Genomic DNA, 27,749 nt, shown 5'->3' with positions numbered 1-27,749 from the left:
CGGACATTTTCAAACGTTCGCTGTGAAGCCGGCTGGAAGTGATCATTCTTCCAAGACGTCGTTATACGGCCTGATCATTAAATTCCTTTAGTGGTGTTTTCTCTTATAGATCTGATGGGTGGGTACAAACTGCATCTGAATTTTGTTGCTGTAATATAACACTGGCTCTTAATCGTTTCATTCAGACATACAAAAGGAATCCGATAATAATTGATAGGACCATTTCTGATCTGATACTGAAGCCTGGAACTCTGCACAACTTGACAGTATGACTGATGAGCTGAAGTTAGGAACAGTCTATGATGCTTTCACAAGACAATCGTAGTTCTCGTTTAACTTAATTATTTGTGTTTAATTCACCCAGTAAATAATCTGGAAACATTTTAACATTTTGCAATAAACAAATCAATGATGCTCGAATAACTACAGCATTATGACAACTTCTTAAAATCTTGTCAGGTTTGTCAATAACTTCATAACCAATTGCTGAAATCAAGTAACAGACATATTTTCAGTTCTTAGTCCAACTTCCTCGCTTTTTCTCCAAGCAGTCTCATTTCGCTCTGGAGGACTTCAAGTGGAGGTCAAGTGAAGAAGCAACAGTGACGATAAAATCCACATTTCCATCTCAAAAGTTTTGAAAAGATACTCTGAGGACTCCACCCAGCGACCGGGTCTTTCCTCCAGAGCTCCAGCACTCACCAGTAGCTTTATTCCTACACTCTGCCCAGTTCTTCCCACAAAAAACTCTCCAAAAAAAACCCAACCCAAAACCCAAAAAATTGAACATTTTCAACTTATGCATATGATATTAATAAACAAAGTACACCCAATTTGACATGAATTCATGGCTTCCTGGGTCTTTGCATGGATTTTACATGACATCTAGTCATGCAAAAGAATTGATTTGCTTTATGGATTGTATTTTTTGTCAGTAGTGTTCTTATTATTTTAGTAAAGACACTTTAATCCTATTACCACTTCCACTATTCAGCTTTAATTTAGACGTTTCTTTTGTGGCATAAACAGTTACAGTTTATATAGTTATTATACATTTAGGTCAAATTAACAGATATACAACATATGCTACTTTATTTTATCAGTTTGATTAATCCAACTATGCTTGTTTAGCTAGTGTTACACAAAAAAAGAGACCTACGCACACACAGATAATTGTTCATGCAGGCACCACACACTGTGCTGCAGCCCAGACAGATTGGACTGTTTATGGAGCTCCCCAGAGTAGGAAGAGTATTTTCGGCTGTTCCAGTCTTTGGCTGAATAATCGTTGGGTTATTACTCCATACAGAGGCTACTGTTGTCTTATCTCACCATGTCACCATTAATTAATTGATGATAATCAGTAAGAGAGAATTAGCGTAGCCTTCCTTTGACTTAATTAATTACCTATAAGCCTGGGCACTTGGGAAACACCCGAGCAACACTCAGAGCCTTACAAAAATAAATGTTTGATGGAGTAGCATTGTCAAAGCTGTGGCTGGGATGATAATATGTGTTAGACTTTAGCTTGAGGACAGATTGGAAATTGAGGAATCGAGGATGCGAAGATAGAGCTGGTAGGTGGAAGCAATAATCATCATCTCCCATTAGAACGAGCTGTACAGTACTGCATGCAAAAATATTACAGAGAAGATGTCTCTTTCCTCCCACTGTTAATTTCGCATTCATTCACATTCAACCAAACATTTTAGAAGGCTCAAACGACAGGGACGATGCTCATCACCAAACAGAAAAGGTTCATTTTAATGTTGTACCGATGCCGATTGGTAAAAGATGCAAATTGCAAAACAAAATTTGCAAAAATAATAACAATAATAATGTCTTCCACAGTGCAAAACACACTCCAATGAATATTCCACATTGAAATAAATGGTAGTTCAACAGTCCACATCGCACATGGACAAATAATGATAATAATAAAAGGACAAACAAATGTTAACAGCCACGCCTCATGGACTCCACAGTTGTCACAAGATGATTTAATTGTCATTGCATGACATGAGCATGGAGTTTTGGTCATGTCATAACTGGTGGTTGTATGGGAGTCACAATATTTTATACCTTAAAAAGCTAAATCCTAAATGTGTGTCTTTTATTCTACCTTGGAGTGGAACAAAATTCTGGTGATTCTACCTCATGGGAGATTGCACCTCTCGTTTTCTCGAAGGTCTCAAAAAGGTAGCACAGGTGGTAGTTTTCCACCTTGATCCTATTTTCCCAAAGTTTTTGTGCCTAATTTTTTGTGTCTAAGTGGCAACAATTCTTGAAATTGGTCCAGTATTGAGCGAGAGGACTCCAGCCGCGAAGCGCGTTACATTGCGTAATCCTTGGGGGGCAATTGTGCACCATCGACGTCTGAACACGAAAGGTGCTTATTTCTGCCAACAACATGCTCAGGTTGGTATTTTAAGCACCTTGCACTATTATAGAAAGATCCTACAAAGACAGGTGATTTTATTAAAAAGTAAATTGATTTGGAGTGATTTTAGTTGCTGCCTTGTCTGGTCAGATTCTTTATGTTATTGTGTGACATTGTTGGTGTTTCCATTCATCGAAGTCACTCAACAACGCAAACTAACCCAGTGAGGCAGCGGTAAACGATCAACTCCTGTGTTCCTGCAATGTAAAATTAATTTGTCAACACCATTTTTGTTAATGGAGTCTGGTGGCTTTGAACAGAGTTTGTTTCTGGTTAAACGAAAATGATCTTCCGCTTTTATCTCTGCAGAATCATTTCCATAATGTTGTAAGACACATAATGAGTAGTGTTTGACCATTCAGGTACATGAAGTTGATTTTAATGTTTTATTTCCAATGCATTTATTTCTTTAAGCCTGTTAAAAATCTTTGAGAGACTCCACTGACGGCAAACCCACGCTAAAACCTTTAGATCCCAAATGCCCTATGTGAAATCTGTTGGCTAATCCCAACCCGAGCACATTTCTTATTATTTGTATTTGGCAGTTTTGGATTTTCACTGTCTTTATGGACTGCCTGGCTGAGAAAATCCTGCTCCCCATACATACATGTCCCTGTATCGCCACCCATCTCTCCTATCTGTCTCAGCTCTGTTGCGCCGCCTTCTATTAGTGTCATCACGCTCTATCGAGCTGCACTTGTCATACCGATACCAAACTAATCAAGACTAATGAATTAATTTAACTGATGATAATAATGTTATTAAAATGCAAATTGTTAATTTCTTTTAATTGCTGTACATCACATGTAATCAATCACAACAACGTCTATCGTCACCGCAAATCTTTGTGCTTCTTTCCCACTTGTGCTCGCACCATTCCCAAAAAGATTTTCCCCCTTTTCATGTGAAGAGTCAGGCTGTATTGTTAGCTCTGTCATGGTCTGGTTAGAGATGTGATTGTGTGTCATATCATTTATTCTTAATCTTCTTGTTTGTGTCTGCTCTAGTGATTGTGAATGGGCTTGGTGACTGTAGAGCTGTAATTGGAAAATGCATGACTGATTTGCTACAATGGGGCAAACATGGAGGATAGCATCAAGATTCAGCGTTCCCTCCACCTTCAAACAGAAATGCAACATGTACAAGTGAGCAGTAACATGCTAATTCCACCCTGGTTACCAGCATTCACAAAGATGCCAATAAAGCAGTTCATGGAAATTATCTGTGTGACTTAATTAATCACGTTACTCATGCTTGAGAACTGGAGTTTTAAATGTAAACATCCTAACCTTCTCCAAATGGCGTCCATTTTTCTTACATCATTATTATGTTGATGGGTATGGGGTGCCGTTTGTAAAGCGTCTCGCTCTGAAAATAACAGCAACATTTTGTCACATTTAGCTAAAAACAATGTTTAAAAAACTGGTTTGAATTTTTGAGAGTCACTTTTTTGCACATTTAGAACAATATTTGTGAACTTAGAGATATTTTAAATATTTAAATCCAAATGTTAAATGTAAAATCTAAATGCTAAATCTAAATCTAAATGTTAAATATAAATCTAAATGTTAAATCTAAATGTTAAGTATAAATCTAAATGTTAAATATAAATCTAAATGTTAAATATAAATATAAATGTTAAATATAAATGTTAAATATAAATATAAATGTTAAATATAAATATAAATATAAATGTTGAAGCTAAATGTTTCGGATGAAACTAAATATTTAGCTAAAATGCGAATTCAAATGCCGGTAACCGGAAGTGCTCGAGGAGGTCAGAGTGTGTTTATAGTGGCAAATAACGAATAAAACCCATCTTATCCTGGGAAATGGACTCTTGGACATGGATTATCGTGTCAGAGTTAAGGATGTATTTGTTATTTGTTATTTGTCAGAGCCAAAAATTACAAGTGGCAATAGCAAACATTTGACAATGACTGGCTGTTGTTTTTAATGTCCAAAGCAGCTCTAGTCTAATCGAAAAAAATAGAGCTATCTGTTGAAAGCTAACGTATTCTAACATGTAGCAACACTTGAGAGTTTTGGAGGATGTTTTAGAATCAGACACAGAAAAACAGCAATGGTGAAAGGAAGATCCTTCAAAAGTAGTTTAACAGCGGTGGCTAAACGGTGGCCAGTTTACATATCAAAGGTAAAAGTAGTAATTATGCAGAAAAGACCCATTGGAAGTGTTGCATTATCATATTTATTAAATGACTTTGAAGGACATAAAATCTGTGCATGGCGCCTCCTATGCAACTGATTTGAATAAGGGGAAAACTCTCAAATAGAAAAGATGTGAAAAGATAGAATTCCTCAAAATACATCTTTAACTTATTCGACATTTACTTTGGGATCTTGTGCCCTCAGCCACATAAACCTCGCTTCCCAGAACACAACTGCATCTGAAAATGATTTTTGCTCTTCAACACTGTTCAGTCTACCATTTCCTTTAGCTCTGCGTGGTGTTAATGCACAGTATGTCAGTGCCTGCAAAAGAAAAATAGCCACAACCAAGAATCAATCAACAAATACAATGTGGTGTGCATTTAATCCTGAGGGTCTAAGACCTTCACAGCCTGGAATATCAATTTATCTCAAAATTATTTCCAGCACTCCATCTTCCAGTGTTTTGTTACTCTGCATTGTCAAACCCAGGCAATTCCTTTGATTTGACATCAGGCAGAGATTAATTTCAGTGTTATAGGTTAAGATCCAAATTCATTTGAAGCCCTATATATTTTGAAATGAAGGTGAGCAGTGGAAGAGTTGTTATCAGTGAGAAAACACAGGAAATGTATTTGAGTATGTAAGCGAGGTGAAGATATGTTATGATTCCCACTTGTTCATACTCACTATTCACGTCTCGTGGATCATGTGCTTTGCCTTCTGTGTCTTTTCTTGGAATCCTCTAGCTTTAGGCACTGGCTCTGAATAAAAACCCACTATAATTCAACACATACAGTACATGAAGTAATTAGCAAAACTCTGGAGCTTAGAGCTTCTTCCCCTGTGGCGGAGCTTATAAATGTTTGTTCAGCTGCTCTTTCCCATTAGCATTAGGTTGGTGACTTGCAGGTGAAGGAAGATGTATAGACATCCAGGTTAAAATTGGGCAACTCTGGTTTAAAAGTAAACATTTCATTAGACTTAATCTAGTTACAATAATCATGGTGTCAGCAGTATTAGAGTCGCTATGTTTTTGTGGAGGAGGTCTTATCTTGCCAGGTTCCACACCTCTAAATCGCAGGAATTTAAATGAGCATCGTGATTGTTGACAACCAACCAATCACAGCTTTATAGGGCCATTTAAGAATTGGCGGCAGAGCTTTGAGAACAGCAACAAGCATGGATGAGTTGCCAACAACTCTTGAAATGGTCAGTCAGTTATCCACCAACCAATGGTTATGTCTGTTACTCCGGTCTTTTTCAGCAAATCGATCTTTACAAGAACATGTTGGATGCAATTGAATAACCAATATTGCCGTCTATAGAAGACAAACAGGGTCTGTAGGAATCTAGCTTTTCATTACTTTAATATCTACAGTAGCCTATATTTATACTTTATGTGTTAAACTGCCCTGTAAGAAACACATTTCCTTCTGATTAACTGTAAAAGATATGAAACTTTCAATTTCCATCTTCCATTTGATACCTTTTAACAGAAACTATTACATTTTTAGGTAGCACTATGATAAAAAATGTTATTTATTTTAATTAAAATGCTGAAAACATGCCCTGGGTTGAGATCATTTCTCTTATTTTCAATTATATTTCACATGCTTCAGCGTTTCTAAGCGAGCACATCTTTGAATCAGGCAAAGAGAAGAATTTCTCAACGCTAATATGCAGCAGAGGCATGACAGTTATATCTATGATCAGGAAATGTTTTTTTGCCCTTTTTAATAGAAAAATCAGACCGCAGCGTCGGTCAGACTGAGATAGAGCGAGGATTGTATGGTGTCTTTAACCTGGAGCTGTAGCGGGAGATGATCTTCTGTCTATGTCATGATTTCCCCCATGGTCCTGTCATTGTGAAAGGTTAGTGTTCGGTCTTTGACACATGGAATCATGGATCAAATGAATTGCGCAGTGGCTTTGCAAAGGTTGTGGCCTAGGCTGCAGCTGAGTGGTTGGAGCTTTGGTCTGTGTGTGTTGCTATCCTGTGTGTGTTTGTGTGTTTGAGGGCAAAAAAATCAACACAGAGAACAGATGCATGCAGATTGCATGTGTGTGTGTGTGTGTTTGTGTGTGGTTGTGTCTTCACAAACTGAAGCCAAATTGGCAGGCCCAATTCATCTGTCTGTCAATCAACCTGCCGCACATCATAATGATCAAAGTCTGAAGGAAGAGGGGGACAAAGACAACCACTAATTCCTCTGATAACTCCAGAAGCTCCCAATTAGTGTCTCACTGCACGTCAATCAAAACAATTATCAATCAATATGAGCCGCAATTATGGCTGTAACCAGATTAAATTGTCGTTATTTCTGACAATTGGATCGGTCTTGCATGGGACAACACTGAAGGATGTGACAGCTGGTGGTGGACGGACTTCTAGCTCAATTATTGGTGAGGTAGATGGGTCACTGGGATCACCGGGTGATTGTATTAGACCTACGTCTGCTGCTGAAACATAATTTACAGTATGCAACTTTTAATATCATTTCACATATCCCGATATCTCGATCCAGAAGCAGGTACAAGAGGATTTTCTTCCACGTATACACAAGTAAATGATCGAATATGGATCATGATTCTGGCACTGCATCGCAATACTCCAAATATTTTCAGAAATATATATATATCATTGTACTGTTTGGCTGTAATTGGAGAAACTTGGTGGCCAGGCATCAAATCCACCCACCAGATGGAGCCTTTATTGGTCTGGCCCATTCTGGTTGTTGTAGACTTTCTAACTTTAGGGATAAAGATAATACCACTCTCATTTTCTGTTGTTTCTCTCATCATACAGCATTCATTTCAAAGATATTTGCATCTATTTGTGGCTTTCTACTAAACAGACAGCACAGCTTTATGATTTCTATGGCCACATGTTAAAATTGTTGTATCAATTTTCATCTTGTTGCTCTACACGAGACACGGAGGAGCTACTAATTTTATTGCCGTTTTAGTGTTATTTCAGCTGCCATGATCACAGGGGTATGATCATGTGTAACAACACCAATACATTACTAGAACAGTTCATCCTTTAATTCCCCCTGCTTGCATACAATTGCAACAACTATTGGACAGCCATGCAATCCGCTCACACAGTGTGCATGAGGTCTGAGACAAAATCTACGAAATCTTTCCACCAATCAACCACCAAATCAGTGCTTGCTGTGAGCGATCAAATATGGTCTGATGCACCTCTGTGCACTAACAGCAACACTGCAGCCCCAGCAGGACTGTATGCTGCAACATCTGTCTTCAGCCTTCAGTCCACTCCAGCTCTGCTAACCTAAAAAAAATAAAAAATATGAGCGTGCCTTGATTACCAAATCCCCCGCTTTGGCTTCTATTAGGACCTCATTCACTGCAGGAGCAGCAGAGTGGCTGTCCCAATCGCAATCACCGCTTTACATAAAATGATTCATTCCAACATTACCTAGGACTGTACTCACATTTGCATTACCTTATTTTACATGAGACACACACGCACACACAAGCTCTGAAACCAAGCAACTCGCATGCAGTATCACTCCATCAAGATAGATGTTTCCTCTAGACTCCATATTGACACCTCGTGCTCACCCAGTATAGGCGGCAATGATTTCACTTGATAATAAGTCGCTTGACTGCATAGGTCCATTTTTTTACCCCCCCCCTCCCGGAGGCATATATTCCACGGTAGAGCTGCTGGGAGATGATAAGACCGTGGAGAGATAACGGCTTTTGGTATGGTGTGTTATAGCACCTGAGAGGGCGTTCATTACTGTGATTATGGGTTTGACAGCAATGCTGAGAGGTTAGAGGGACACCCAGGCATTGTCAGCAGTGCCAAAGTCCCATTATCACAGTTAAGGTTTCTGCATGCTTCAGCTAAATGATGGCACGTCATCTGTACACATTATACAGCAAAGTTCTCCGTATACCTTCTTCTGAAATAAGCTAAACTTGAAAGAAAGAGGACGTGAAGAAAGACGAAAGAGATGATGTCCTGTTTTCTTTTTCTTTTTTCCATTTCCCTCCCTCACAAAGTTTCAAACTAATAAAGTCCAACAAAGATTAGATTTAGTTAACTTCATCAAGTCCTTCCTGTCAAAGCTCCCACAGTTGCTTTGGTGAATCCCAGCGGTGTTTCTGTCCCATTTCTTTTCTGGTGTATAACTAGAAAATGTGATTCACTGGAATAAATAATAGAAGTCAAAAGGCAATGAAGCAGCCGAAAAGACATTACGGCTTCACAGTTGATTATGATCGCTCAACAGCTGTAAACCATCATTTTTTTTTAAACCTGGCATTTATTTTCATGGTTTTTAGCTCTCATTTCACTCAGATATAATATTTTAGTCATCAGTCATTGTTATTTTTATCTAGGGACCTTGGAATGATCCGGATAGACGCAATTGTCCAACTCTTCTCCTCATTATTTGTTATATTTTAACAGTTTGGAGGCCTGAACCCACAAGAAAAAAGGTAGCATGCTGACATTTGCTAATTAGCTCTAAACACAGCTGGGGATGTTATTGGCTTAGTTTAGTTGTAAACCAAAGAATTTGACTAATTAAAAATTTGACCTGATGGCGATGCACCTGTAAAAGTTAAGAAAACAAAACAAGGTAAGGGATTACCAAAGTTTTTCATCCTGAGGGAGGTGTGAACGTTCGCACCAAATCTTATAGACATCCATCTGTTATTTGTTGAAAACATTCTCCTGCTGATGGTATTACAGAACATGAATAAATGAATAAATTAATGCCAATTGCATGGAAATCCATCCATCCAATAGTTTAAGACATTTCAGTCTGGACAGACCAACATTCATCCCTTGAGCCATGCCTGTAGCAAAGCTAAAAATGTAAAACAAATGAACATTTTGTGCAGGAAAAAAACTCGTTAATCTTGTCACTACTCCTCAAACTTATATCCTGAGCCCTTGATGTTGTCCCAGGTTGAGAAATACTTATCTAAACCGCATGTTTGAATGTGAAAATGACTTGACTTGTCACAAATGAGAGTCATTTTACAACCAGAAGGAATGACAGGCAAATTATGAAATTACTAAGTTCATTAAAAGAAATGAGTTTTTCTTTTTCAGACAGATCCTGACGGCGTTTTGTGACCTTTATATAAATCTTGAAATGCATGTCTATTGATTGGGAATCTTTCCGTCTAAGTAATAAAACAAGTGAAAGCAATAGCTCCCCAGTTGGTGTTGGCATGGCAACACTAAAGCATAGCTTTCTGTGCTCTTTAAAGGAATTATCAGCACAGCTGGGGTGCGTCTTGATCAATCTTATATATATATATATATATAGTATAAAGAAACATTCATGAAAAGAACTTTGCTTTTATGTGAGTCTGAAAAGTTTTCAGGTTAATACTGCACCCACACTAACACATGCATTCATAATGTCGTTGCTGCTCTTCAAGATTTGTTGTGAAAAATAAATAAATAAATAAAAACAGATAATCACCCCAATAATCAACCTGCATTCAGAATCCTGTGTTATTCCGAGGTTGTTAATATGAAAATGAATGCCTGGTTGATTAAACTCCCATGCAGTGACCAATAACAGCATCTAAAAACCACCACAGGTGCAATCAAAGGACGGGGAGAGAAAAAAAAGAAAAAGCTTTTCTGTGCTCGCAATATAATTACAGCCACTTGCATATTTCTGTCTGTCATTTAAAAATGAGTGTCTGGGAGCAGGATAATGGGAATAATCCTTCTGCCCATTTTCAAATTAAATTTCAGTGTTCATGGCGAGAGGAGTGTGTGTGCTCGTCTCTTGGAAGCAAATCCTCCGTTTGAATAACTTCCCTCGAGGCTTGATGGATGTGATACAGATATTAGATTTCCATCACTTCAAACTCTGAAGTTTCTGCCACTGGGTGACTAAATAATTGAAGACTTCTCCCATAAAAACGCAATATATCTGTTTGAGAAAAATGTTGCTCCCTCAAATTTATCAGTCAATATTTCAAAAGTGAGGATGAGTCTATCCCCAGCAGCATAACTATTCTGTAAGCAGGGGCCTTAAAATGACTCACTCCCACACCAGCATTTATTTTGTAAAAGTATGTGTCCGACTTTTGAAGCTGTTGCCACATAGGTACGTAGTATAAAACTTTCTCGTCATGTGTTATTGTAAAGATGATATCTGTATTGTCAGACTCCTCATGTTAGTCACTCCCTGGTAAATTGGCAAAATATATTAATAATGATAATTTAAAAAAAATACAATTACAATAAAAATGTACATGAAAAATATAGATGTATTTATGAATGTTTAATTCTTTTTTAAGCCATCCCCTAAAAAAGAATGTAATGAATGAAGTATTTATAGAGCTCACATTTGTAAGATACATTAAAACACATTTCACATGTAATCTATCGCAACTAATCTGCAGTTCCTCTTGTCGTCCACTTGAGGCTGGCTCCAGAAGTGAGTCAGTCTCCATAAGTCCCCATGTTTCACAGCAGAAATAAACATGTTTACAGCCTGGTACAAAAAACAGTTTTGGTCTCTGTCAAGTTATGCTGAATTAAGAGTGTGGCTGCTTTGATCGACGGGTCGGTTCCTCACAGGTGGATGGTTTCAGCATCTAGGCTTCATTCAGAAAAACCTCACCTCCATCCACCTGCTCCACGGCTTTGCCCATTTTTAAATTAGCTGGGAGGCAGCAGAGGCAGGCACTGCCAAGATGGTGGAAGCCAGAGGCGCCACACTCTGAGCTTCATAGTGTCTGTTTTTTATAAACCTATGGGTGACATCATGTAGACTAGACTATGTCTATATTTTATACAGTCTATGGGTTTATCAAATGAGAAGCAGCATTTCAAATGTGATGAATTGTTTAGCAGCAGTTCTAGAGCCTTTGGTCATATCACAAGGTCTTCATCAGCGGATGGACGGAGTTTGCTCAGTTGTCTCAGTTGGCTCTTTAACGACTTCTCATGTTTTCTATGATGAAGATTGTGCGATGCGATCGAAAGCTCCGGAACATGCTATTAAATTAACCTTGCGGTAAGATCCGTGGTCAGGAATCACCTTTTGAACCAGCATGGAGAAGAGAAGTCCACGCAGGGATCCGATAAAAATCTACATGTCATGACAAATGGGCAAACTCCATCTGCTGATGAAGATCATGTGATACGATCAGAAATTCCACAACGGCTGCTAAATGGGGGCCTGTGGTGAGACTGTTTTCTCAACTGTTGTTGCCAAGGTCAAGAATAAATATGTGGTTTTAGGACATTTGATACATAAAAACATGAATTTCACGTGCTTTTTTTTGTAAGGGGTGGTATATAATGGTAGCTTGAGAAATGTGCACGTATTCTACTGGGGAATTCGGGGAAGAGTTTTAACATTTTGCCCTTGCCACTCTGTGCTTTTAAAGGTCAGATTTGATGGTTAGAAACTGTGGTCTCTGAGTCATGGAGAGAGAAACACCAAATGTTCACCTAAGAGCCTTTTTTCAGAGGTCAACGTTGTAGATTTGAAAAGATCTGTCTAAAATGTCACATAGTTTGTATCCATACAGGAGAGTTTGCTTTAAAATGATGTCAATGTAAGCAGAACATCATCCAAGTATGTTGGTTTAAGACATAATTACCCAGATAATTAATTATTCCAGTTATGCTTTTAATTCAAGGGGCGAATGAAGCATCTCACAGTGTGTCTTTACAATGCACAGCACAGCAGTGAGTTATTTCCTGCGTCCTTCTGTCTACTAAAGACTAATTAGGAGAGCCGGTCATTAATTACACATGTGAGTCCATGGCCAGACATCAGAGCGCTGCCCCGGACAGGTGACTGTATCTGTCAACTGAATCCAATTTTGCCAACTTGCGCAACGCTCATGATTTGTACAATCAAGACGTCACAGGCAATTTGTCTGCCGTGCTTTGTCCCTCGGCCACCTCCGAGCTCTTCACAGAAAAGAAAATTAGAGTATCCGTCAGCCGTCCCAAAGGGTCCTGCCTTTGGGAGATGTAGCATCCTCCCCCTCTGCTGACAGACCTGGCGCCCGCCTCACTTGTCACTGTAATTAGTTTTGTTTTGCTACCATTGTACTCAGCAGCCCGGCTTTTATTGCTGCATAGCTGTGTGCAGTCGGGCCTCATTCCACAGTGTTGTATTAAAGTAGGCTGCATTTAAATGCCCTGACATGAAGAAGAAAAAAAACAAGTATCCCTGTCATGCATTGATTCCTTCTGCACTCAACAGCTTGTAATAAGCAAACATACATCTTGTGTCCGCCTCCCCACTTATTTGTATCTCTCTGCAAAAAAACAACAATTACAGGCCAGTGTTCCATTGATGAATCGTGGGTGGCTTTAATTAAACAGCTGGATAATGCTGCATGTCTACTCGGTGCGGATGAAAGAGGTCACGGAGGGCCTCGGCCCATCATGGATGGGAGAGCAAATCTCTGAGATTGATCAACAACAGCAGTGCTGCTATTTCGTCAGTCCACACATGGTCTCTCTGGAGGTATTTATCTGGTGTGCACAGGATTTTAGGACACGGAACAGAACAAAAAAACATGGTAATAAGAACACCACACAGACGTAAAGGATATCTAGAGAATCATGTGTGCACTGACATACTCTCAGGTGAGATTACATTAAGGCTTACGGACTAATCCTTGCTCCCATAACATGAGTCAGCTTGTTCAGATCTTACGTAAAAAGTGCTTATTTTTGAGAAAACATTCTTGACAGATTCAAGTCCAATGAATCAGCATTTTGTAGAGTAACAGAGAATGCATTGGTATCATTGAAGGGTTATTACTAAGGACACTTTAGAAGAATATAAAGCAGATGAAGTCAATGCAATGATGCAGATTGTTTTGGAAATGTATTCTACGCAATGTGGTGTTAACTGAGGCAAGTGAGTTTTGAGATCAGCCCAAATAACAACAACGAAGGTGTTATTTAAATGTTGACAACTGATTTGTGATATTCTTAATTGATTATTTGATCATATCTATTGACATTCAGGATCATGTTATGCAGTTGTGTGCCACTTACCATAAAGACCTTCTAGTTTCATATTAGTTTTAAGACTGGACTGCGTCTTTCTCCTGTGGAGTACCACAAGGCTCTATTTTAGATCCTCTTTTATTCTCTTTTCATTCAAACGTGACTGTTTTCATGTAAGGAAAACCAACATTTCAGATAAAATGATACCAAAAACCATAAAAGATTACATGAATTTGATGTTTCTGTCGCAGTAATACAGAATGAATTTCTCTAAAATGTCCATCAAAACATTTTAAAACCTGTTGCTGTTGAGATCCTTAAAGGCAAAGGGCAAAAAGTATGTGGATACTATGGGTGAGTGTTGAACGTGAACTACTACAACAAGCCTTTCCACTCTTGGAAGATTTGAAACAATAAGACCATTAGTGAACTCAGCTGGCCTGGTTTGCAGTTGACATTCCAATCCATCCTAGAGGTGTTTAATGGGATTGTGGTCGAGGCTTTCTGTTGGGTAGTCAAGTTCTTCCACACCAAAACAGGAAAAACATTTTGTTATGGACCTGGCTTTGTGCATGGAACACTATGTTTTTGAAAACAAGAAAGGCGCTATCACAAAGTTGGAAGCAAACTTTGTCTAAAATATATAACTGTCGCATTAAGATTTACCTTAATCAGAGCTAAGTGACCTCGCCCAGAACCCCTTCTTCTGAGTGCGTACTTTGTATTCTGAATGTCAAGGTAAAGCTGCTGTTTCCGATCCTCCCCACTGTGATGTTAAGTGCACACCAGAAATAGGCTTCATAATGTCTAACCCAAAGCTTCCATTTTCAAAGTTCAAGTGTTCATTTTCTCTTTCTCTTTCCAACTTTTTTTTTTTTCAAGCAAGGAACAACAGCTCTCTTCGCCGCCTTTATACACAACTCTGCTCGCAAGCCACTTCAGTCCAGAGCTTTTAGTTTGCTCTAGCTCCACTCCACTCCTCTTTCACACACAGGTATCACATCCTCTGACTACAACAACAACAGTAATGAACTGACTGGCAAGTGGCATCTGCGCTCTGACCGCTCCTTTGGCCTAAACTGATTCACAGCAGCCTATAATGGCTTTTACTCCCAAAGGCCCCGTGTTACCAATACCACACACATGTTGCGGGTTCATTTATAACCGAGGACAGCCTTTTAGTAATCAGATAGTGGTTCGATAAGCGCTGAACTGCTGACTCCCTTGAGGAACGCTTCTGAAGGGCGATTTACCACCTCGGTGCTGATGTGATGTCTATCCTCTGTTGGCTCTTTGTGTCTGTGTATGGGGGCGTGGGGGGAACTCTGTCTGTCTCTTTCTATGTGTGTGTTTATGTTTGTGTGAGTTTGCAGTCCTTTGAGAAGACATAGACGGTGGGTGACAGCAGAACAGACTGATAGGCCCAGCATCCCCTTTGGCTCCACTGGAAAAAGAAAAAAAAGCTGCAGCAGACAAGCACCGATGATGCAGCCTGCTCTTCTGTTCGATGACAAGACAATTTACACCTCTTGAAAAGACACAGTGTAAGTATAATAACATCTATGACATTTTCATATAAATAAACACTTTCCCACCTCTTTCGCTGCCAGTGGATGTAACACAATAGTGATAAAACCTCTGCTCACTTCATGAAAGCTTTTCCATTTGCTGCATCTAAACACTCGGCATCTGGTGCGCCTTTGGTGGGAATAATCCTCCTGGCACAGAGGAAATGGTGCATTTTCCTAATGCGGCAACCAGCAGCACACATCTTGATGAGCAATAGCTACCGCTCAACTTCAACAACAGAAAATTAGCAAAATAAAATCAGGTTTTGATGCTTGAACATAACAGCAACAGAAACAAACCTCCGATTAAGAGATCTCACCATCATCCCTTTAAAGTTTGATGAATTGCGAGCCTATAGGTATCACCTTGGAAGCAGCCTCTGCAATTCTTCCTTAATACACAAGCACAATTTATTCATAAACATGAACTCATTATACAAACCTCATATAACCACATTATATCTGCGCTACTCAAGTGAAAAAGGAATAATTTAAACTACAGCTCGCTACTCGTGTTAAAAAGGTGCTTCTTGCCTCTTTCTGATCCCTTGCTTCCTCTCCGCCGTCTCGTATGAATAAATATGTGCATGTTTTGGTGGCGTCTTCAGCCTCTGCCACGTTTTAGCTTTCTTAAACAATGTGCAGGGCAGACGCAGACAGAGAGAGAGGAGGCTGTGTGTTACTTTTCGTCCTCCCTTCCCTCCCCCGTTCTCTGAAGATTATGGACACATGATGACAGCAGCACAACAATAATGCAGAAAATAGAAAAAAGTAGCTTAGCGCTACTCACAGGCTTGACAGGAACACTGTGTGACACACTGCGTTCGACAATACAAACAAAACAACGAACATGCTCTGCATTAGCTGACACAATGAGACACAGATCTGCAACCGGTAAGAAACACAGTGGGGACAAAGATCAGTTACACAATGCAGTATGCTGTGCTTGCCTCCTGTACATAAATGCATCATAAGTTCTGCCATAACAAGTACAAATGTAGCTGTGGTTGCAAGGATAAGTCCTCCATGTTGCTCGTGTCAGTTTGAGTGGATGAATTGTATGTATGTTTGCTTTAAACAATAAAATACTCTGCAATCAAAGACAGAAATGATCCGGACGGAGCTTCCTAAAGTTTGATTGTGACTCAGATGTCGTCATCAAGATGCAATCGACATTGCAACAGCACAGGAACCAGTATTTGTGGTCCACATTTCCTGCATTAGGCTTCTGCTGCCTCAGTTTTTCATTCTGTTGTGAGATTACAGTTGACTTGATGAGAGTGCAGCACTAAAGGCAGGTACCTCTTTAATCTACACACAAAAAAAATACTGACTCTAGCTGTCAGATCAACGCAGTGAAGCAAAAAACAATATATAATGCCTTAAAATGTCCAGCACTGGCTTCTGTTGTCTGTATCATGTTGTTATCAGTTTACTCTGGATGGTAGAAAACACTCAAGTGGAACACTTTGTCCTAACAGAGAAACACGCTGCCATTTGATTGCCAATGAAGTTGATCAACCAGCGTTTTAAAATCATTTAAAGGACGTATATTGTGTATTTTACAAAGTGACTGGTGTGTGGTCTTCGTTTGACGTCCTCTCTTCCATGGCTGTGACCTCGGGGGATACAAACTCCAGACAATGACAATAGCTTCAAACACTTTCTGTTTACCTGACACTTTTATCACATGAGTCACACAGAACACGTGAGGGAGGGTGGGAGGGGGTGCAGTGACACATCTGCCAACCTCCAACCTGCTGGGTAGGTGGAGTTTGTTAACACATCTCAAACAACACCTGCTTGAATGTTAACCTAGATGCCCCTGCAGAAACAAGCAGCAGCCATGTAGTGTTGTGTTATTTCCAGGGTACATTTAGTTTAGTGTTTTTTTTTTTTGTTTCCTCCATAGCGATGGCTTGTTGCCTCTGAGTGATGGGCTGCGGGAACAGCAAGGTGTTGCCTGAGGCATCCAAGAAGGGCTATGTAAGTGTGGTGCAATCGCTTGTGGCCTTTAGGAAAGCACATGATGATGGTGATGATGAGCCAAAGAAGCGTACGGAGAAGCAAAGTGGTCTGTGGTTTTCCACTCACGTTAAGAATCTTCAACCAGCATCGAACATCCAGCAGCAGACACTCAGAGACGGACGACACCCGGGCAAAGTTACCAAATACAAGGACAAGTTTGATCCACGTGTGACAGCAAGGTAAATATTAATACAATATCAATATCAAGTATCAATATATAGTGTTGTAACATGCTTTAAAAGGAAAAATTTTCAAGTCATATAGTATTACATAACTTATTTTTGTCGTTAGACTGTTAATTATAATTTGTGCTAACATCAAATCTGTCCAAATGTAACCTTTTTTAAAAAAAACAATCATTAAAATTAAAATCATGATCAAGATTTTTGAAAAAGAAAAACTAATTGGTCTAATCATACTTGATGAATGACCTTCGTTCATCTTTCCAACTTCAAGTGATTGCCTGTATTAAAACAACAAAAGAAAAGAAAAGCTCAATAACTGGAACGACAAACAAAATATTATATAATCCAAACCCTGTGAGCAGACAGTTTTTAACATTTATTTAAGAATAGATCGATACACCAACAAACTTCGTGCTGTACAATTGATTTGCGGTAACAGTGGACTTTCATTTGAAAGGGCCAAGTACCGGTAACACCTGAAGCCTTCTTGTACTTGTCAGATAAAAGTGTGAAAACAGTTAAAGCAAGGGAGGGAAATGCATGTCTCTCTACATGATTAATCATACAGAGCAAGTATTAATATAAGATATGATAAGATAGACTTCATGAAGTCATGCTGGTGTTAAAGAGTCTGTCAGCTGTTAGTGGTGCAGTTTGTGGCTGAAGGAGCTCCACAGTCTCATGCAGGAGGTGATGGATGTCAGCTTTTCTAACTTTTCTTCTCCACCACTTCCTCTATGGGGTCTAGAGGTCAGTCCAGGACAGAGCTGAACCTCTTGACCAGTTCGTTGAGTCTTTTCTTGTCTTCCTCTCTGTGTCCACCCCTCCCCAGCAGACGACTGCATGGACGTCATAGAAGGTTTTTAATAGTCCTTGTTCATACAAGAAATATTGCCTACATATATGTGTACATACACAGAGAGAGAGAGACACAGATGCTGCAGTAGGCTATAACACATGCAGATATCTTCCCATACATCACAGCTGCAGCTGCAGTGGGAGACGTTGAGGGCTTTGCAACAGTGTATGATGAGATACTTACACTGTAATGAGTCATCATTTCCCTTCTGCCCTGTCAGATATGACATCAAGGCGCTGATCGGTCGTGGGAGCTTCAGCCGTGTTGTGCGTGTGGAGCACAGGGCGACTCGCCAGCCCTTCGCCATAAAAATGATGGAGGTAGAGGCCCCGGGGGGCCGTGAGGTGTGTGCCTCGGAGCTAGCGGTGCTGCAGCGGGTGAGCCACTCTAATGTGATTCAGCTGATTGAGGTGTTTCAGTTTCCGCGGCGGGTTTACATGGTGCTGGAACTGGCCACAGGTGGGGAGCTGTTAGACCGTGTCGTCAGCAGGGGCCACTTCACGGAGAGGGATGCTACGCAGGCCCTGCAGATGGTGCTAGCTGGCGTAGGATACCTACACAACCTGGGTATCACCCACAGAGACTTGAAGCCTGAGAATCTTCTGTATTACCACCCCGGGGCCGACTCCAGACTGCTCGTTACCGACTTTGGACTGGCCACTTTTGGCAGCGCAGGCACAAGGCCCAAGGTTTCGGGTCCTGACAGAAGCGACGGAGGAGATCCAACCGGAGCCGGAGACAAGACTTGGTTCCTCAGAACCACCTGTGGAACTCCTGAGTACTTGGCCCCTGAGGTGTTGCTGAGGAGACCCTATTCCTGCGCAGTGGACATGTGGGCAGTGGGGGTGATCACCTACATTGTGCTCAGTGGATCCATGCCGTTTGAGGACGACAGTCGCACGCGGCTCTACAGATCCATTGTGAGAGGGAAATACAGTTTCCACGGAGATGTAAGTTTACTGGGCTTATGTACAGTAAGTACTTCCCTCGCAAATACATGCATATTGAATAATTCTACACAGAATGAGTTATAGCCAACATCACTGTGGCATAGCAGACACTAAAGCTGAGGAGGTTGTACGCATGTAACGCCTGTATGGTTGTGTAGCAGGTTCAGCTAGTGCTACAACTCAATGGAAGGTTGGAAAGTCTGGCACACCGGTGAACTTATATCTTGATTTTCTTGCTTGTTTTGTCTGAACTCTGGGTGCTTGTTGCATTTTGATTGCAATATTTCCACACAAGTGTTTTATTTCTGTTCTCACAGAGCTTATGTGTTTTAAGGGGCCGCGATTACAAAGAGTGTAAAATGTGTTCTCATAGAAAAAGTGGAAGTTGTCATTCCCCTAGCCTTTTGCATAATGTAGACTTGACCCCTACTTCTAGTGATGCAGGTTTGACAGTGTTTTGACAGTCCTCCACCGGGCTGTCATGCAGTCAATATGGAAACTTTTTTTTTTGTTTTTGTTTTGTGGATGCTAGCCAGAAGCTCAGAACCACCATTTAACTCCCTGTACATTTGGCCAGTTCCTATTTTTTGGTTTAACCCAATGAATGAGTCTACTTCTGCTCCACTGCCTCAAAGAAACAACAGTTTAAACTAAAACTGTCGGCCTTTTTTCCCACAACACAATCTGATTTGTTGGAGTATGAATATCCAACCCTAGCAACACATCTGTTCACATATGGCTATTGCATCTACTCACTGCACAAGAATGATTCACACCTTTGTCATTATGTTATTAGAGCTACCAGAAATAGCATTACATTATTCCACCCATGCCAATAAAAGTAGAATATTTCCAACATGTAGCAGTGCAGGTGTGGTAACAAGTAGAAATTTTCCCCTCGTTTACATCCCCTTCCTTCTGCAGCATTGTAAAGCACCAGAACGGATGTGGGAAAGTTTGTTGTGATGTCTCGAGTTGCCGCTCACCGTGTCTCTTTGAGAATGCTTCGGAAAAGGCAGCCCTGCATTTTCTCTGTCGTACAACTGAAGTGGGTATTTTTAACAGCCTATTCTGTCAAGCTCAGTGGTGAGTTTGGGCTTGTTCTTTCACGCTGATTACACCCAAGGCTTGGATTATTCACTGGGCTTTAAGCCTGGCCCTGATTCTCAGGGATGCAGTCTGACATTTTAGTCTGGCATACAAGAAGCTCCCTTACATAGGCCCTGGACTATTATCCCTGTGTTTACCGCTGCACTGACCACCAACTGAACAATAGTGCAAAATCCTTCTAGAGTTTATGCAAGGGCTTATTCCACGTTCTTTTTCTTGTTATGCTGGCTTTCGACACAGCTCATATGTAGGCCACACCGCTGAGTTTATAGGACCACATGCAGAGCGTCTTACAGCTCACTGAGGTACAGTGAAGTCATCAATCTGTAAATTCATATGATGACAATATGAAGACATCATGCATGCATGAGTAGCAGTCCAGGGCTTGATGGATCAGACATCAATCACATTCCTGTCCTGACAAGACACTTCTTCATCATGTGCAAGCATACACCCTTTCTAATAGACAGATAACACAGCTACACACACACACACACACACACACACACAGGTGGTGATAATAATGTTGTAATGTGTGATGAAGGTGCACAAGTATCCACAAAGCGTGGACCTCTGCCATAACAACGGGTCCTTCGTGTCAATCAGAAGGGTGCTTCTCTTCGGAACAAGAACAAACTCAACAGCCGGGAGCAATTCCGTCCACATATTTAACTTGACTTTGAAGAGTTTCATTTGAAATGAGCAGTCTGCCGACTGAAGTGACACGGAGACCTGCGAAACATACTTGAGTAATGAAAAGAGTGACAGACTGGATCCCCTGTGCTTCGGTGAAATATCAGAATTTGAATTTAACGTACCCGCAGCATCAAAACATCCAATAAGGTTCATAATAAAAGATGCATTTTTTACCTCCAAAGAGTGATGTCTGTCTCTTGTCAGTGTGATTAGATGTCAATACAATAGACCTTATTCACAGCAGACGCGTCGTAGAAATAAAAGCACAGGGGTTACTAATGACATTAACCATTGCTCTGTTCTGTCCAAGTCCCTGTAAGTCATGACAGCGTGACAGTGAGTTAGCATGCACAATACCGGAACCCTGAAAACTGAAGCAGCAAAATGGAATTCAGCCATCATTAATTTTATTACTTACACCGGCACTTTTTTCTTACCGTGCCACAAAATGTCATAAATGAAAAGGGCACGTTAGACCAGAATAAAAATTATATGATCACATGAGAAACTGCAGCAACAGAGAGAGCCCTTAAAAAAATATATTATAAAACTAATAATGGGTCAGGATCACTGTATGCATAAAGTGAGGGGCTGGGTGCAGCCTGGACAGGTCATCACAGGGAACACACACACATTTTCACATTATGGAGTTTCGAGACGTGAGGGGATAAGACGCAGCCCGGATTACAAAAAGGTTTGGACGCCGTGAAAATGTGAATAAAAGCAGAATGTAATGATTTACAAATCCTGTCTGACCTATATTCAAGTGAATAGAGAAAAATACAAGATATTTAATGTTGAAACTGATCAACTTTATTGCTTTTTTTGTAAATATGCACTCTAAATTTCTAAACTTACTACTTGGCCTTGTGTCTTTTGGGGTTTGGAACATGCAAACTCCTCACGGAAAGATCGCTTGACTCAAACCCAGGACTTTATGGCCCTGGGATAACAGCACTAACCGCTGAGCCACTAAAATCAAACATATAAAAAAAATATATGGCTTTAATTGGCCCTCACATGAATGAATGAATGAATTTTCTGGCAGTTGGCGTTTTGCTCCTTTGAGATAGCAGAGATCCGTTGGTACAACAAGGACCAATAAATGATAATCGTTTTGCTAAATGGAATAGGAAAGACACCATTTGGTGAATGAAGATGCAAATTAAAAGTCAAATGTTGTGATTTTCTTCTGGAAAAACCACAAAGCTGCTTAATTAAATCCCTTCTTTTAAAACTCCACTGTGTATTCTTGGTTACCTGTGAATATTTTTTTTTATTTTTTTTTTATGAAAGTTACTCTCCTTCTCTACTATGCAAATCAATACTCAAGGGCTGCAATTACAAAACAGCCTTCCCAAGTATCAATAACCTTTTGTGTTTATTGAAGCAGAACAGGGAGATGCAGTCAGTGAGTGTGGGTGGGTGGGCTGCTGGTGGAGGTGGGGGTAGGATGGAGGTGAGACTCGCTAAGAAATGCAAACGGCCTCCGGCACCTGCCCACGAAACCAGATCCCTCAGTCTCCCCCATCATATAACCCCCACCACCACCACACTATGCATACACTCCCTTCCCCTACACCCTCCCTCAGGTGCAACAGCTCCTGGCCTAAGGACCTGTAGTGCAGACTCACACTGATGCGTTTACTCAACAGCAGGAGGGAGCAGGAGGGGAGGGTGGAGGCTTGAGGATTGATGGCGGTGGTGGTTGGTGGAGGAGATTGGAGGGGACAGAGGACGAGCGGGGCAGGGGGAAAGCGGGTGTAGCCTTGGGGGGCTTTTCGCGCCTTATCACTCAATCCGTTCATCGCACGTAGGGAGAAGCGGTACTCTGGCACAGAATCAGGCCATTTCATCTGATGTGTGTGTGGGTGTATGAGTGGATTTCCGTGTGTGTGTGTGTGTGTCATGGCAGCCTTTTGTATGTAAAGCACAAATCCTCGCGTTAGTTCAGGTGAGACAGCAGCCTGCTAACCTCCTCTGCATTCTGCTGCTGCGTCTATTGAAGACACACTTTTCCTGACCCAGCCTCAAACATCTGCATCTCTCACCTGGGTAACGGTTAGCCCAGTGTGCCCCCTAGTGAGCACCAAGTGAACAACATCCAGCAGCCTCCACTTGGCCACAGTGTATTGTACATGACAGGCCCAATCTCTCCTGTATCCGGGTATTGATATTTTGATTACCGTAGTTTAGCTGCGACTTTCACCTGAATGAGCAACAGGGCCACCTTCCCCATTTGGACTCATTATGATGAGGCATATTTAAACCTGGCTTTGTTTCTCTGCAAACGCCGCCAGGTGAATCAGATCTGACTCGATTGTAAGGCGGGCGGGGGGGACTCTCATGTGTGCAACAGTTCATTACTCAAAAGTGCATTATCCTCGTGATCGCATTAACGTAATCCGACCTTCTAGCGTTTTCTTCATTTGTTGCAATTACGACTTTGTCAGGTGGACGTGCGGCACGCTGCAAACACAGTCGGCAGAGCTTCTCATTCACTCTAACAAGATGTTGCTCAATAAGCCGAGCCCTGTAGGCTCTCTCTCCTCTGCTTTGGCTAGCTTCCTGCTCAACAGTGATGTATGAACACCACCTCTCACCCCTTCCACCAAACACAATAAAGCCTTTGTGTATTCTGACGTGAATGATGTTCGAAATAAAGGTGGAGAGAGAAACTAATCCAGGCACAGTCATGTCTCTTCTTCTTTAGGTGTATCATGTTGATAGCAGAAGTTTTTTAGTGAGTTTTCTGCATGGTTCCCACCTGCTGAAGGCTTCACGTAACCAAACCTCACGTCATTTCATTCCAGATCGAGGACAACAGGCATCTGATTAGCCATGGAAACTATCAAATGTGTATCTCGTGGAACAGTAATAAGGGAGCCTCGCTGAATCACCACCAGTGCCGGATGAAGAGGAAAGCCAGTCTTGTTAGTCGTGGGAGCTCAATCAAACGCTTTCTCTCTCCCCCTTGGAAAAGCGAGTGTCACTCTGCCTGCCTTTCAGGTGTGAAATAACAACACAATGAGAAGAAAGTTTGAGTGAGAAGCGTTTCTACACCGGGGCGGTAGCTGTGCTCTGCACGCACACTCCTCTCCAGTGAGTGCACTGTGAGAATAAGCAAGTCCCCGCTTCTTTGAATTCCTCTCACCAGCAACAGTCTCGCGATTGTCAATTTCATGCTTGATTAATTGTCATTACTCGGCAAGAGACAAAAAAAGAGGGGGGCTTGGAGAGAAATGCATTTCAGGATTAAAATGGAGAGCAAGACCTCCCTAAAGAGCGAGATTTAGTCTTTGCGAGGTCGGGCGAGGAATGAGAGAATTTTGCACACGCACAGATTTGACTGTATTTAGCTTTTTATTCTCCTCAGTCAGACACGGTAAAGAATATTTGAGCTAATTGGCTGGGTGGAAATACAGATGCACGTTAAAGACAGGGTAAGTGAGATAGGCGTGAATTACGCTTATCATTACCTGACTTCACTCAGACAACCCCAACTAAGTGTGATGTCGAAAAAGACACTGTGACACTGTGTTATGGCCCAATTTCCATACCCAATTGTCTCCAGCCATCTTTTTAATCTGATGCCACATCAATCTAATTCAGCGTCTGTATCAGTAATATTTTAGATGGAAACACAAAGGTCATCAATTTCCCGAGGCAGGCTTCCGTGATGTTGTCCCGGTGACAAAGAGCCAAATCTGTGTTGAATAATTTAATGATACTGAATTATGATAATGACTCCGATGCCTCCTCTCCCGCTGGATGAAGATGGCATGGCAGATTTCAAAGCATTCTTGAATGTCAACTCGGGTCATGACAAAGAGGAGTGATTTGCTATTTGAATTAACAAAGAGCCAAAGATCCCAGCGAGGCCTTCTTTTTTTATGCTGAATCTAATGCAGGCTAAGAATAAACATGCGCCCAAATCCCACACACATACGCCGAGGCTGTCCTACCTCCCAGGCTTCGTATTCTTTCACCCAAGACTGCTGCTTCCCTTTGCCCAGTGACATTTAGCTTTCCTTTGAGGTTAGTTCTGCTTGTTAGGCCTGCAGAGCGCTGGGATAGTAGTTTCATCGCTTTGTTAGAATGAAATCTTGCATCCTGCTTTGAAGAGGTTTTGAATCTGTGCAAGCACCTCATCTCGAGGTCTGTGGGTTTCCAGAGTGTCTGTATGTGTATGATATCTTCTAGGATAGGACACTGATGGCAATCACTCCTCTCTGCTTCTTCTGTTCCACAGCCTTGGCCCTCAGTGTCCAACCTGGCCAAGGACTTTATCCAGCGCCTGCTGCTGTTGGACCCAGCCACCCGCTTGACGGCTGACCAAGCCATCCGTCACCCCTGGGTGGTCACCATGGCGGCCAGCTCCTCCATGAGGAACCTCCATCAATCTATTTCGCAGAACCTCAGGCAGCGGACGTCACGCTGCTCCTCCCGGTGCCTGAGCAGAACCACGAGCTCGGGCAATTCTAACGGCGCGGGATCGGGAAGACGAACGCCTCTGCAGAAAAGCAGAGCATCTGGACGGAGTCAGCCGCAGAGAGCCATACAACATCCAGCCCGAGGGCTCCAGGAGCATCATCGCCATCCAACTGGAGCACCAGATTCATGAGGAGGCTAATGGGGGGGATGGAACCAGCTGCCCCGGCTCAGTGTGTACGGCTATCACAAATCTCAGAGCTGCAAATAGGGCGCCAAAGTGTCTGGGACAGGTGTTGTGACAAAAAATTTTCCTTCCTTCTCTGGACTTCAGTCAGGAGCTTTCCCCCGAAGGCTGAGCTCCATCCTTCATTAGCTTCTCGTGGTTGGGTTTAGCTTTTAGTGAATTTCCTTCAGTTTCGAGGTCCAGGCTTATACTGAGACAGAGCTGTCCACCTCCACAAGCTCTCTAGCCCCTGGTTATTCACACAGCTCAGACTAATGACTTCAAGGTCTCATCTAGATCATTATGAGTCACCACATTACCTGCCTGTGAGAAAATGAGAAATTCATCATCGAGCAATGGGAGCTAATCTTAGCGAGGAATTTGAATTTGAATAGAATTTGAACTCATTTTTTTTAACATTGTAAGGGAGAAAGAAGCAAATACGCTGTAGCCTTCTCTTTTGTAGTCAGTCCTCCTACATAGCAGCACCCACAATAGAGTACAATACAGATACTTGGTGACAAGCCTCTATCAAGTTAAAATGAAGCTCTGGGTTTAAAGAGCTCCTTTCTCCCCCCCAAACATTATGTAACCTGTAAACAACACCATTTTCAAAATAAAGCTTTTTTTCCAGTAGGAAGTTTTAAATTAAAATGGTAATACAAGTATGCATCAGGAGGGGGAGAGTTCTGGAAGTGCATTAAACTGCAAGTGGGATGCAGAACATAATTACCAATAAAGTTCAATCTTGTTTAGCAATTTCCCTGTTTTTGTTATTAACATTTATGATTAATTTGAGTTTCAAAAGATAAACATGAGCTGGTCAAACAGAAGGACTGACAAACAATGTAAACACCTCATGAAAATATGACTGAATGAATATTAAAGTGGTATTTTCATCAAAGAACATACATTTCCTTCTGCTTTTTATTGACTTATGGAATTACTTTAAAGTAGTGATGTTTTGTGCAATGAAGTATCTCATAATAGGGTAGGAGTTGTGCATTTCTTTTGTTAAATGAAATACAAATTTGTCCTTTGTCATGCTTCCAATTTTTATGGTTGGGGTTTAAATGGCATAACTGACATAACATATCTGAGCTTTCAACCACCTCACGTGAAGTCTTCATCAGTGGGGAACTGCAAAATATGATTAAAACCTCCAGAAAAACTAAAGTCATGCTTGACCTTTAAAAAGTTCTCAAGTTAGTTATTAATCAGTTATCGATTAAATAATAATCTCAACTCAATTTTTTTTTCAGAGCGTTCAGACAAATTTTCTAGTTCAATAATAAATATCGTAACTCAGTGTTTACAAGATTGCGACAAAGGGCCGCGGGAGTGAGCCTTTCTTCAACTTTCAGTTTTGAATCGCATCTTGCAAAGTTCGCTCATCTGCTAATGAAGACCATGAGGTGCAGGTGAAAGCATCAGAAGAAGCCAACAAGTAGACCTTGACTTATTATTATTATTACTTATTATTGCTGCTGTAAGTCAATCTTTCTGTTTGTTGCCACTCTCATCTCACACATCCAACAACAGCTCTGTCTGAAGGCTTGAGTATGATGGTGTCATTTGGAGGGGCCTCATGCATTATTTCTCCAGCAGGGAGCATTGGAGAGTTGTTAGTGCCTTTCAATGGCTGCTCATCGTCAGTGACCTGAGATCAATGTCCCTTTGGGAAGGGGATGAGAACTGCTGGTGCATTTTTTTTGGAAGTAACGTGTCAGCAAGCAGAAATACAGAGAGAGCAATGTACTGAAAGTGGGATGTTAGCGGGCTAAGAGGAAATCTCCTTAAATTGCCGGAGTTGACGGTGCATGGTCTGCTGTCTTTGCGCTTTGACGAGAGCTCCATATTCTGCTTTAATATAAGTCGCACTGACTTTTTCTTCCACGTGGAATGGTGAAAACTTTATATTTTTTACTGAATTGTTTGAATTGTGTTGTGCTTTGTGTTTGTCGACTTCATATCTGCTATTATCAAATGATGTTTGGCTGCATGGTGGAGGAAGAAGGTGATTTGTTATGCATTTTTATTTGAAAGTCTGTCTGCAAACAAAATTCCACTTGCAGACTGATAACGAAATGTG

General features: G+C 41.1%; 1 protein-coding gene across 1 annotated transcript; it reads left to right on the top strand.

Annotated features, from left to right (window-relative positions):
• Positions 1-17,107: 17,107 nt before the first annotated feature.
• LOC104919704 (serine/threonine-protein kinase H1) lies at positions 17,108-26,229 on the top strand. The gene is made up of 3 exons (XM_019279382.2): positions 17,108-17,379; positions 18,465-19,194; positions 25,253-26,229. Exons 1-3 carry the CDS (start codon positions 17,108-17,110, stop codon positions 25,622-25,624), a joined length of 1,374 nt encoding a protein of 457 aa, XP_019134927.1. The 3' UTR covers positions 25,625-26,229.
• Positions 26,230-27,749: the final 1,520 nt, after the last annotated feature.

This window comes from Larimichthys crocea, chromosome XXIII (genome assembly GCF_000972845.2).
Source record: "Larimichthys crocea isolate SSNF chromosome XXIII, L_crocea_2.0, whole genome shotgun sequence".
Taxonomy (NCBI): Eukaryota; Metazoa; Chordata; class Actinopteri; family Sciaenidae; genus Larimichthys; species Larimichthys crocea.
Note: the sequence above shows the minus strand (reverse complement) of the source record. Positions and strands in the feature narration are given on the sequence as shown.

What these genes read in the sequence shown, in the direction of transcription:
- LOC104919704 (XM_019279382.2), top strand. Translation starts at nt 17,108, where the DNA reads ATGGGCTGCGGGAACAGCAAGGTGTTGCCTGAGGCATCCAAGAAGGGC. An exon ending in GATCCACGTGTGACAGCAAG is followed by an intron (nt 17,380 to 18,464) that starts GTAAATATTAAT and finishes CTGCCCTGTCAG; the next exon opens with ATATGACATCAAGGCGCTGA. An exon ending in AATACAGTTTCCACGGAGAT is followed by an intron (nt 19,195 to 25,252) that starts GTAAGTTTACTG and finishes TCTGTTCCACAG; the next exon opens with CCTTGGCCCTCAGTGTCCAA.